Genomic DNA, 13,258 nt, shown 5'->3' with positions numbered 1-13,258 from the left:
TATTTCAAGTTTAGGGTCTATGCATAAACAAATAAACGTTGCCAAAAAGTCATTCACAGACAAAGAAACATCCAGTATGTTATTCTGATGTTACTTATGTTTGGAGAGAGGTCCTACCTAACACCCTGTTAGAGCGGTATTACAAACAGACTGGTATAAAACTCCGTCCTACTAGAGTCTATGTTTATGTTTACATTTATTTGGGATTTTTAAAGTTATGTCAACACCAATCACAGATATAGATCATATGAAAATCATTTATATTTAACCATGTTTTAAAACGGTGGTCATTAAGACCCCAAACAAAAGAAATGTGTTGTTTTCTGGAGTGGACGTCACAAACATGTCATCAATTCAAAATCATGTTTATAAACAATTTTCATAAAACAAGGAAATGTCATTAAGTATCAAAGTGATAAAACATTGTTAAGTATGTTTTCTGAGCACATGCATCACTAGGTGATATTCAAATCAAGATAATCAGATCAAGATAAACATCAACAAAGAGCACACAAATGCGGCAAAACTGCTTTAGAAGGTTATAAGCCTGAGGGGCAGTCACCTGTGTGTGATCTGTACAGATTGCATGCTCGACGTCTGAGGTCTCTTTAAGGAAGGAACTGATACCAAAACACCAGCAGAAACGCAAAGAGACAAAAGACATGAGTGACAGAGGAAAGAGTGTTTCCTGGTGTGGTGAAAATAACACCTTTTATATATTCAGCCTCAGACGGGGATTCTTTTCTAGACTTAAGGATCATCCAGAATTAAAGATCTGTCTGTTATCAAAACATTATTAGTGGTGCAACTCTATAAATATCAATGACAAGTAGTAATTTCAATGCTCTGTCAGTGTGCCATGCCACAGGGGAGGCAATGTTTACTTCTTGTTTCTGTTTCGTTCTATCAATCTGTCATAACCTGCGTGAACAGGAAACCAGTGAAATGTAATACGATGATATCATCTGTAGCGAACGTAAAAAGAAACGTACATGAGTCAAGGGCGATACTGCACTGGCTGCTCATGTCAAAGCTGTAAATCTTCTGATGTAATGGCATTTATCTCAGTTATTATTATATTGCCTGTGCAGCCAAATCCTAATACGGCTTATTCCCGGGCTCTATTGTTGTCCAAAAACAACTGAAAATACATCAATAAGCCACACTGTTGCGCTGAGTGATATATTCCTTTATTACAATGAACCTGGGCACTGTAGTTTACTTTGAATGAAAGCCACATCCACCATCCCACGGCTGTAAATATTAATTAACATGACATTTGAAACGTGTATTAATCCGCAACTGAAAATAGTCCCCAACATACACACAATTTACTCCTTTTTGAATAACATTTGTTAAAAACTACAGTGCCCATTTGTTTTAGAAAATTACAGGCTTTTCCAAACTGTTTTTCGTCTTTAGTGGGAACCAACAGGCTTGGGGCTTTTCGTGTTTTAACAGCATTTGTTGACAATAGCTAGCTTTATCCTTTAATAACATAAATGTTCTTCACCAGTAAATAACTAAAGTCATGTTGAAGACTGCCCCTCCACTGATAAGTATGACACACCATGTCATTTTATCTCTTGTTTTGTTCTTTGTTCAGCAGCCACAGAGTCAGAAATAGAACCAAGACATAAATAACTGAAGTGGCAGCTTCACTACTAATGAAATGAACAGGAACTTCTATCCTTTTTCTCTCCTGCTGTTGGCTTCGCACTGTAGAGCACCATGCCGTTGTTGACTCAGGTTATTGTTCCAACACTGTTGGGAGTTTTTCAAGTCAGGTTTTAAGTTGCAGCACAAACACTGCAATTGTGGGATTTTTTTTCCTCTTAAATCTAGACCTCGCTTCCTGTAAGTAACAGTTTGTGGATTAAAGGAAACTGATTAAGAGCTGCAGGGGAGACAGAAAACAACTTATCTTCCACAGCAGCCGAGGCATGAGTGGACCTGCACGGTGAGAGATTAACAGCTGCTTATGGCTTTATGTAACAAAACAATGTCCAGCACACAGACACACACACATACACATTTGTACAAATGCAACTGCACACAACTACATACTCAAATGCAGTATTTGAAGGACTGGAGGGGGGATTGGCTTTGATGTGAAAATGCCTTGACTAGCTCCACAGGGAGGTCAGAGGTCATCTACAGAGCAGCAGCACAGCAGGGAGTCAGTGTTTTGCCCAAGGACACTTGAGCAGGGTGGACCCAGCTTTGTGTTGCATTCTCCTCATCAGTGCAGCGCCCTGCTGCACACGGAGGGGAAGGTGGGAAGTTTCCACGATTGCAGGTATCAAATAGTAGCTTCTGTGTTTGCTGTTGTTGACTTTGTATTTACATTTTGAATTTTAAGCTTGTCATAAACTCTTATGATCTTTCTCCCACTTTGACTTCTCTTGATATTAAACAGCACCCTCTTCTGGTTAAGTCTAGCAAGTGAGCATCAATGATGATGAAATCAATTTTCATTTTGCTTACAGTATGTAGCTCTGGGACAGGCAAAGTAATAAATGCATGGCATAAAATGACACGACTTTGTTTGTAAAATTGTAAAATGCACTTCTCAAATTAACTGCATAAAGCAGTGGCTCCCAAACTTTTTAGTTTATCCCTTAAGGCAGCAGTAAGCAAATAACCTCCAACAATATTTGGCCACCAAACAAAAGCAGTTTCCCCTTTTATAGTTTACATCAAAATTTTTTCATGAATCTCAATGAATCTATAGTAGATTGTAAACAATGGAAACACATTCATTTTATGACCTTGTAACATCTTATAAACTTACAAGATGAATAACACAGGTATATAACATAATTTGGCCGTTCTGGCAGAACAAGATTTGTGTCAATAACACTACAGACCACTGTTTATTATGTGTGGAGAAGCTAACAATTACATTTCTAGTCTTGTAGTGTAACACAGAAGATATGTTTCATGCTTAAAAATAAGTTTTTGCATTATGAATATTTAACATAAACTGCTGTAACTCGGTTTGTCCTCACTTACGAATGGGAATGATGACATCTGCCCTCAGATTCAATTCTAAAACAGTTTTATACGCTCATTTTATTCATGAAGGCATTCAAAGAAATAAACAAACAAAACATATTAAAAACATATCAGGCTGTCCTTCCTTTCACTGTACCTGAAAAAAACTGGCCTGTGGTTGAACCTAATTATTGACCCCTGCCTTGAGGTCAAGTTATACAGTCATCGTCATGTTTTATGAGTTAGTTTGTGAAAATGTAAAAATGCTCCAATAATACCCAAGAAAAAGCAAAGATCAAAGGAATATCTGAAAAAAATTAGAGTTGCAATGACTAGTCAATTAATCAATCCACAGAAAATTAATCGCCAACTATTTTGATAATTGATTAATTGTTCTGAGTCATTTTTTAAGGAAGAAATTGCCAAAATTCTCTGGTTCCAGCTTCATGTTTTCTGGTTTCTTAAATCTTCTGTGACAGAGTATCTGTGGGTTGTGAACTGTTGGTCGGGACAAAACAAACATTTTTAGGTTGTGTCTTAGGCTTTGACTTTGTTTTCATAATTTTCTGGCATTTTTAATAGACCAACGACTAACTGATTAATCAGGAAAAATGATCAAGATTCATCAATAATGAAAATAATCGTTAATTGCAGCTCTAGAAAAAGTAATTATTTTGCGTAGCATAAGTGTTTTTTTCTGCTTTCCAATCTTCTGACCCCTCAGAATAATCCTGCAACTTTCTTTTAAGGGGTCTGGATCTCCAGGTTGGGAAGTACTGGTCTAGAGAGTAAATTAAAGCTTGATCTGGTTGAAAATAAAGACAAACTCAAGACTTCCTTTAAAAAGTGTATTTACTCTGTACATTGCTGGTTAAAAGGTAAAAATCTTTGTTAACAATCTTTGAGATAAAATATAGTTTCATATTAATATTATTTAAAAAAAAAAAATACTCATTGATACATAAAACACATCAATAATTGTTGCACAGTCATCAGTGTTGTTTACAAAAGTGATATACAGTACCAGTCAAAGGTCTGGACACACCTTCCCTTCCACTTGAATAAGAAACTGTGTCCAAAACTTTTGACTGGTAGCCTGCTGTAAATGTTCATGTTCAGCTGCTGTTTACAGTACATAAATACATTAATAAAAGCTATGTTGAATCTGAGGCTTTGTTAAAAACAAATGTATTCCAACTTCTTTACTCTCATTTTTCAAGAGTCCCTGAATTTGTTGGAGACTAAATGATGGTCATGGAAGACTGAAAAAGAGAAAATGAGAAAACTTGGTGTTCTCCTGTTTCACATAGTCTCTCCCTTTGATACAACACAAAGTGATGCATCTAACACTACTGTAATAACATTTAAAATCTTAAATAGCTATGTAGAATATGTAGAAGAAATTACTTTAGCCATAAATCATGACTTGGTTCATTTTCTTTACTTAATATCTTCTGTCAGTTTGTGTATAAAACTGACAATTGTTAAAACTAACTGCCAAGTAACACAGATAAATATTCTCTTGTGGGGAAATAAATAGAGGAAAATGAAACTTTATCTAACAATGAGGTAAGTATTTAGGTAAGCAATACAACAAGAGTGAAGTATTGTGGGGTTTTAATCGCTGATAGATTTGCGTTTCTGACGAACTAACCTTGTTTTTCTTGAGACGCTCTGAAACACATCACACTTTACTGTATATATCACATGTCAGCGTTATGTCACGAGTCCAGCTCCCAACTTTGTCTTGTCTTTCATCATCTCTCCCGTCACTCTCCACTGTAGATGATCCATTAAAGCATAACTCCCATGAGAATAAAGATTTGTTTGGGTTTTCCTACAGGGAGGGTGAAGTATGTGATCACTGGCGTTTTTGTTTTATCTCGAATTCACCTCAAAAACAGTCGGAGGCGAGGCTCAGTTACAAAAGCTTCCCACATAATACTAGTCTATTTAAACTTAAGGTAAAAAAGGGTGTTATATTAATAAAAATATAATATATACCTTCAGTAAAGTGAAGCACTTTGGATTGGAAAAATATCCTGCAGAACTTGCATCCACTTTTCTGATTTCAGTCTTTATTTGTCCTTCATATTCCCGAAAACATGTTAGTATTTCATACTGCAAGCCACCACTTCATAGCAGGCGAGAGGAGCTGCTCAGTTGGTGACACTTTATGTAAACAATCATTTAACTTGTTGCTTCACATGACTGCCATGTGATTCCTTCATATCTCTTGAGATGCAGAGGCAGGTTGAGGTTGCTATTTTGATCACTCCCTCCCTTTGCTCCAGTGTCCAAACACGGATCTTCCCTCCGTTTTTAAACAAGCGGTCTCAGAGTAGTTTTAACAAAGCGATGGCATTAAGAAAAATGGGCTCTGAAATGTGTCCTTTCCCGGCTAGTAAACATCCCTACTCCACCTTCCAGATGGCAATCTTTCCGTCGTGTTTGGCAGCGCCACTGAGGACGTACCGATCCTCAGCAGAGCAGAGCGCCATCACCTTGTCGTTGTGGCCGTGAAGCTCTTTCAACACCTGATGGCGCTCTGTGTCCACTATGTAAATCTTCCCTTTGGTAGAACTGCGGGCTACACCGCCAACCCACACCTAGAGAGATAACAGAGGGTTTAAAAAGGGACAGATAATATATTTCATGTCTTTGCCAGAATTATAATCCATTTGTAGGTGATTTTAAAGGTTATGTGTACCTGATTTTTCACTTTAATCATGCAGTAACAGCCGGTGCAGTCTTGTAACACCACACGCTGGAACGGTTTCATGGTGTCCTTAGTATGCCAAATACACACTTCTCCTGAGTCTAGACACACACTCCACAGCTCCTCCCTCTGTCCCAAGAAAAAGGGTCACAAAAAAAAGAATAAGTGACATGTGCTTATACATAAAAATGCAGCAAACTGCGTGTGAGTGTGTGTGTGCGCTACCTCAGGTAACAGCAGTATAGAGCTAAACGTAGTCGTGGATCCTTTCTGTTGCTCTGGCAGATTCAGACGATGTTTCATTGAACCGTTCCTCCACACCTCCATTATGCTGTCCCTCGAGCCTGGAGAGAGTGAGAGTGAGGTTGTTCGGTTTCTATCTTCAACTATTAACTATTAATTTCCCACTTTAATGCTCCGGTGAGTGAGGGTGTGAAACTTACAGCACCAGAGCGTTGCACTGCAGCTGTAGACAGACTGCAGACGGTCACAAGAAAGGCGGAAGTGCCTCTTCACCTGAGTGGTTTGATACAGAAGTGACAGTAATGAGAAATAAATCACGAATATAATAAGAGGAAAAGGTTAAATTAAATGTTCAGTCCTTGAATGAACCAAAACAAATCAGTTCTAATGCATTTCTAATATTTATGTCAGTATATAGCAGCTGTTTTACATAGTACTTAAGGAGAAAATGATCTATTGAAAAAGAAAACCAATAAAAACATAGTTTACACCATCACAACAACATTTCACAACAACATTTCACAACACAATGTTGTTGTGAAACTGACCTGCAGTGTTGAGACATCCCACACCATGACGCTTCCCTCTGCACTGCATGAGTACGCCACCTTCTGACTGAAAGAGCAAAATGCACCAGTAAGTGTCTGATTTATATTTGAACCCTCCACATGACTGAAATAGTTTGCTTTCAGTTACATACTGTATATTTTTATTTTAGTGAGTCCTACTGGTGTGAAAGCAGTAGTTATGTTTGAATGGTCTATTTGTTTATCTACATAATTATTTGACTACAATTTTGAAAATGAATTAATTGTTTAAAACATTTATCAAGCAAAAATGGCAAACAATTGCGGGTGTCATCCTCTCAGATGTGAGGATTTACAGCTTTCTCAGTTTTATGACATTGGTAATTGAGTATTTTTGGGTTTAGACCTGTTAATACAAAGCAAACAATTTGAAAATGTCAGCCTGGGTTCTGGGAAATTTCATTTTTTTGACTGTTTTCCAATATTTTACATATAGTACATGATAAAATTAATTGGTTAACCAAAAAGTGGCAAATCAAATAATGAAAATAATCATTAGTTGCAGCATGAACAATGAATTAATTGATGTATGATGATAAATGATGTAAGAAAACAGACAATGCAAAGGCATTCCCTCTGTCAAGTCTATTATTCTCTATATCAGGACCCTTTGCTTTATTGTGTTTATATCATATATTGTTGCTATAGTTACCTGCAGTTTAACATTGCTTGCACAGTGATTTTGAACTGTGATTAAATTGTTGACCACAAATATGCTTGAGGTGTCCTAATGTACAAGTTTACCTGCCAGCCATATACAGTATCTTTTTATGCAATATATAAACTATAAAAATGACTGTGGGAAAAATATATACAGAAGAACGGTCAGTTGTCAGGTGCATTTAAACGGAGCCAAAGGGTTTCTGACAGGACATGATGCATTTTTGTGGCAGCTGATTGACTGTTTTACCTGTCAGTGATTGTATGCAGGTCTGTGTGTATGAGTGTGTTACCTGTATTTGTCTGTGTCAACTGCAAGTCCGGTGACCTCTGCCCTGTGTTCAGTCAGCTGTCTGTTACAGACCATGGCCACCATGCTGATGATGTAGATAACGGAGTCCTCAGAGCCCATCCAGACTTGGTCTTTGTCAACTCCAAGCATACAGTTCTGTAAGAACAGAAAGAGATGGACAGTTAGACATCACGCTTAAAGGAAAGATACATTTCAAGACCAAATGTAGAAAAGCTAATAGGAATTTCTCTGTTCTCTTAAAACAGGGACCACAGAGATGTAAGGCCTTACGTGTAGCCTACATACTTAATAACTTTAACATTAGGGACACTAATTTCCTTTAAGACAAGGTAAATTATTAGCTGGTGCAATGAATCTAATCTCTACTTATATGCACAGGGCTTCATACAGTTGGATTTATCTCTGCAGGTTATTAAGTTCAGCTGAAAATTAATCTGCAACTATGTTGATAATCAACTAATTGCTATTTGTTATTTTTCTGGCAAAAACATCAAACATTTGCTGATACCAGTTGTGACAATTTGCTGCTTATCTTTGTCTTTCATGATAGTAAACATAATATTTTTGGGTTCTGGACAGCTTTTTTGGACATTTTAGGACCTTGGGCATTAGGAAACTGTAATATTTTGGGAAAACTTCTCTCAAATCTTTTTGCTTGTCTCTTCTTCAGGTGCAGTGCGTAAAACTCTCTTGTCCACCATCCTTGTCACTTTTTTGGGATAAACACTTGATTATAGATAGATAGATCTATTTGACAACAATAAAGGTAAATACAAGATTGCAGTCAAACAGTTCTGACATACAGTTAAACTGTCAAGTCAATAAAAATACAATAAAGCTAAAAACATATTTCCATTGTTGTCCTTAGAATTAATTAAGATAATAATCGGTGGATTGATTGTCAGTGAAAATAATCGTTAGTTGTAAAGTAAAGTACAGAAGGTCTTTTTTCCCAACAGGAAAGTGTAGCAGGTATATATAAAAGTAAGTAGATTAAGGTTTGTATAGTGGGCCAAACAGAAAATGCTGACAGTTTAGTGTAGAAGGAAATTCAGTGTGCACTACCCAAACTTCTCCACAAGGTGGCAAAACTGTTCTAATAAACTATTGTACTCAGCAACACTCACAAAGTCCTGTCAACATAGTTACATGTAATATTAAAATCTGTTTTTACACAGTCAAACTCAACCAACATAACTATGTGGAGAAAAATGCATTTTGGTTGCAACTGTTGTCAATAAAGCTGCTCAGCCACATAAAAGAAGGCAGATTTAAAATTGTCAGAGCACGGCACAAATGTTTAATACATGGCCTGGTAGTGAACTTTGTGCAAATATTATGGGGTGAGACAAGAGAAAACATGCAGTTCCTCCCTCTATCACTATCTCTCTCTCTCACACACACACACACACACACACACACACACACTCACAGATACGCTAACATATTTCATGTGACTGTGACCTGCATGCATTGAGTAGAGGTCAGTGAATTAGCACAGTCCTAACAAGTGCCTTAAAACCTTGCACTCGTCCCTAACCTCATTAACCCAGAACATTCTCCTCAAGCAGCTTCAGCTTTTCACTTGTTTACATTTTGTCCCGAGAGGCGTCAAAAGTTTGTAGAGAAAATGTTTTGGTTTAAGGTGGGATGAAAACTATTCAAAAACCCATTGTATAGTTCTAAAACATGCACCGGCTGGTCTGAACATAATACTGATGGTGATTGAGATGAAGCAGTGAGAGCAAAAAGTAAACCCTGAGGAAAACAGTTTTATCTGTGTCTGATGTCAGTGGCATGCATGTGCTGTTTATCTGCTGATTCTGCCCAGTGATGAGAAGCAGTCAAACATCTGGCCGAGTGTTTTCATTTAGTGAAGCAAGAATGACTGTGGGATTGGCAGTGAGCTTACATGAAAATAGCAAGTTCACTACAGCAATTTTTGCAGAGTTTGTACAGCATGAACTATTATTACTTTTTACGAGCGTATTTTTCAGCAAAACCTCTTTTTCATTCAAAATAATAAGCAAAAGTTCTCAAACAGATCAAATTTTAGATGGTTTTAACTGGCCTGTCTAGGAAATTTGTCTAAATTAGTCTAAAAATTGAAATAAAATGGAAATACCTGAGGAGGTGTGGCTCTAAGTCCAGTAAAATTAGCTCTTTACTACCAATTTCCTGACATGAAGAGATTGTGGGGTTTTTTTTATTACTGAGTGTGGATCAGTGATGGCAGACCATGCGCACATATCTTGGTATTGTCCATATACAAAACCTTTTTGTGAGAACGTGAGACCTTTACTGACAAGGCTAATGGGACTTAGTATTTATGTCTCATTTCTCTCTTTTGTATTTCAGATATCTACTTCCTGAAGATCTTGATGTCAGCAAGTAAAAATGGAACTTTTCCTAGACAACATCCCTTTGCTCCATGGAGAGGATGATTTAACATCCTTCGAATATAAAAAGACAGATAAGAGTAAAAAATATTGGCTGGAATGGTATTCTTCTTAGGAAACAGATACTGATACTATTTAATGTTTATTTTATCCTATTTTTTTCTCCACGTAAATCCCTGTATAATGAGCTTTATCTGTTAGTTTGTCTGTGTTTAATTGATGACCTCATCCTTGTGCTCCTGTTCTTAGTTATGATTCAGGTCAAATGAGGAAACATTTAATAAAAAAAAATAAGAAAACAAGAATCTTACAAGGCATTGAATCCCAACTTTTATGTCTTATATATATATAAATATATATATATATATATATTTGGTGTCTTTTTGTGTCTCTTGCATCTCTTTGCATTTGTGAGTTGATGTGCAGTTATATGGGTGTATCTTTGTGCAGCGTGTGTGTTTGTTTTTTTTTACCAGTCTTGCATTCCCCACATGACAGGTGTGTGTGAGGGACCAGCTGGAAGCATCAAACACCATCACCTTCCCCCCGCTCACAGACACCCATAACTGACCTGAAACACACACACAGTATTTATCAGTTACTTCCAAATATCTTATCACATAGTTGTGACCCACGTCTGCCAGTGTTTACTGTTTCAGGAGGTCAAGAAAATATATCAACGGAAACTTAGCCAGTGAATTACTATTAAATGTGTTTTATACTGTTTACAAACATTACACAAGGAGTGAATTTTAAAATCACTTTCATAACAACCTTCATAATGATTTGAATACATGAGGGCAGCGAGAACAGACCTCTGTTCAGTAATGAAAAACTTTTCAAATTTCAAACACCTCATGTTCAAAACTGACTCCACCCAGGCTTCATATAACGGTCATATTTCCTGTGACGTTATTTGCCGCTTTTAGCAGTGCTGGTGGAAAAAAAAAAGAAACATCCTGTATTTCATGGGACATGAGAGAGAGAGAGGGACAGTGAGACATGAGAGGGAAGGGGAGAGCAGGGGGGAACTGGACGTAGAAACTGAAAGAAGTAGAGGGAGTGAGAGAAAGAGAGACAGAGAGAGAGAGAGAGAAAGAGAGAAGGGAGTGGTGAGGAGAAGTGGGAGTGAGCTGGCCGTGTTCCAGGAATTCAATTCAGTGACCTATATTCAAACCAGAGGGAGAAAGAGAGAGAGATAGAGGCAGTGAGGGAGGATCTGAATAGCCAGATTTGTTCTTTTCACCAGCAGAAATCCCAAAGAGCCGACTGCTACAGAAGAACTGTGTTTGTATATGAATGCATCACTGAGTGTGAGCGTGCATGTGTGTAAGTGCTGGACGTCAGTCTGCCACCAGCCGGGCATCTAAGTGGCCCCAGATGGTCTGTCCACTGAAGGGCACGGCTTTGTAGTTTTCTTTTCAAGCTGTTCCGGATCAGTCTTCCTGCCACATAACGTGCCAGTCTTTCTAATCAAAGGGACCATAAACAACAGTAAACAACTTTTGTGTTTCAAGGTCAAATATGACGACGGGGGATTTCTTAACGAGTGACAGATTATGTGTCTTAATAAAGTTTTGGGTCACCGCAAGCCGCCAGAACAGCTTATGTGCTCCTTTGAAGAGATTCTACAAGTTTCTGTTTCTCTACTGGAGGGACGATGAACGCGTTTTCATCCAAAACATATTCTCCCGTTTGGTGTTTTGATGATGGTTTTGGTTTGACGGTTTGGTTTGAAATCTCCCGCAGGTGTTGGATTGTGTTCAGATCTGGTGATGAGTCGCATCTTTTACATACACAAACCATCCAGTGACCCTCTTCTTCCCCCGTATGGGCGTTATTTTCTCTATGTAGTCATTTGGGAATTTCTTGTACTTAGTCAGCCATCTGTAAAGCTAGTTACAGTTAAATTATTGTGTGGTTTACAATTCAAGATCCTTTAACTCTCTAAATTAACTCACTTTGACTACTCGCACACTCTTTGCTCTTTTAATGTTCTGTTTCATGATATTTTTCATTTCATTACTGATCAGACTATGACAAAACTTGGGGGAAGGAATGTAACTCATCTTACCACACGTGCTCAAAATTATACATAAGTTACAAACTACATTTACTCCCTAACCTGTTTTTTTTTCTGTGTCTTTACTTTTGTAAATTGTTTTTCAAGTCAGTAATTTTAAAAAAGGTACTATGAGTTCAGATTCTAGCCCCTTAAAAGAAGAGTTCAACATTTTGGGAATGTTTGTTTTGTTTCTGCGATGCGCTCATTTGCTTTCTTGCTGAGAAAGTTAGATAAAAAGATTGATACCACTGATTGAAGCGTCTGTTATATCATAATAAAACATTTGGAGCTTAGTGTGAGGGTCATCTTCCCTTCAAGATTGATACCACTCTTATTTCTGGAGGTAAGACATCTTGGCTGGTTAGTCCAAAGAAAACCTTGGAATTACAGCTCAGAACATGTGCACATATTTACTGTATTTGTCATTGATACACCCAGAGAGGGACTGCAGCATACTTGATGTTGATGTTCATGATTGCCTGATTTGAAATGCGTGTCTCTAACTTATTATGTGCTTTCACGTGGTTTCACAGCTCCCACTGGGCAGGCTAAGCTGTATATATTTATGACTCTTTTGTTACAACGCACTTGAGGACAAGCTTCCCTCACAATATTTTCTGAGTTCCTGCTCTCTACGTTTGAGCCAGTGATGACGAAGCAAAGGTCAACTGTGTGTGTGTGTGTCACTGATAGTATATGTCAGCAACAGCGTGTGTTGGTGTCATAGTTGAAACTCCTGATTGTGAAACTGCCTTCCTGCTTCAAACAGCCAATCAAATCATAGACTCTCACACTGACCAATCAGAGAGAGAGCAACTTGAAACTTGTCATCCCAGTTTTAATAAGAACGCAGAGGAGGTTGCTTGGTTACAGGACTGGGTGCGTTTGTACCTGGTGTGTATAGAAGTACATCCACAGCTTGAGGTGCAGCCAGTTCCAGTGAAGGGTTAATTTTGTGCTTCAGCGTCTCTGCAGTCGTCTTGGGGACCATCATCGGCACTAGAGACACACAAGCCACCATTGAAGAGAAGTAAATAATCTTTCCCAGATGGGGCATGTGCAAGCACGAACTGAAAACCACCACATAGCAATAAAATTTTTCACACAGCCACTGATGAGTCATTAAAGTTTCCAAATGATCTCAAGCCACACTTAATTCAGTGTCTTTAGTATACAAAAAGCAACCAATAACAAGTCCGTCACCCCTTCCACAATCTATGTAAAATGTGTTTTCTGTGTGTCAGCTGTATTAGCAATCAAACTCAGCCACAGCAA

The 13,258-nt window shown here is 37.8% G+C and overlaps 1 protein-coding gene and 1 long non-coding RNA gene across 4 annotated transcripts in view; one reads left to right on the top strand and one right to left on the bottom strand.

Annotated features, from left to right (window-relative positions):
* The first annotated feature begins 1,660 nt into the window (after nucleotides 1-1,660).
* LOC137198850 (uncharacterized) lies at nucleotides 1,661-10,252 on the top strand. Its single transcript, XR_010931698.1, has 3 exons — nucleotides 1,661-1,960; nucleotides 2,131-2,299; nucleotides 9,878-10,252. It is a non-coding gene; the product is annotated as an uncharacterized lncRNA (long non-coding RNA).
* dennd3a (DENN/MADD domain containing 3a) overlaps nucleotides 4,636-13,258 on the bottom strand; it is a 26,424-nt gene continuing 17,801 nt past the window's right edge. For all 3 annotated transcript variants that reach the window (XM_067612830.1, XM_067612831.1, XM_067612829.1), the window contains 8 exons: nucleotides 12,875-12,982; nucleotides 10,392-10,489; nucleotides 7,500-7,654; nucleotides 6,508-6,574; nucleotides 6,160-6,232; nucleotides 5,942-6,060; nucleotides 5,708-5,845; nucleotides 4,636-5,606 (listed from right to left, as the gene is read on the bottom strand). In XM_067612830.1, coding sequence (XP_067468931.1) covers nucleotides 5,412-5,606; nucleotides 5,708-5,845; nucleotides 5,942-6,060; nucleotides 6,160-6,232; nucleotides 6,508-6,574; nucleotides 7,500-7,654; nucleotides 10,392-10,489; nucleotides 12,875-12,982 — 953 coding nt within the window. In that variant the 3' untranslated portion in view covers nucleotides 4,636-5,411. The remainder of the gene's footprint in view (nucleotides 5,607-5,707; nucleotides 5,846-5,941; nucleotides 6,061-6,159; nucleotides 6,233-6,507; nucleotides 6,575-7,499; nucleotides 7,655-10,391; nucleotides 10,490-12,874; nucleotides 12,983-13,258) is intronic.

This window comes from Thunnus thynnus, chromosome 15 (genome assembly GCF_963924715.1).
Source record: "Thunnus thynnus chromosome 15, fThuThy2.1, whole genome shotgun sequence".
Taxonomy (NCBI): domain Eukaryota; kingdom Metazoa; phylum Chordata; class Actinopteri; order Scombriformes; family Scombridae; genus Thunnus; species Thunnus thynnus.
Note: the sequence above shows the minus strand (reverse complement) of the source record. Positions and strands in the feature narration are given on the sequence as shown.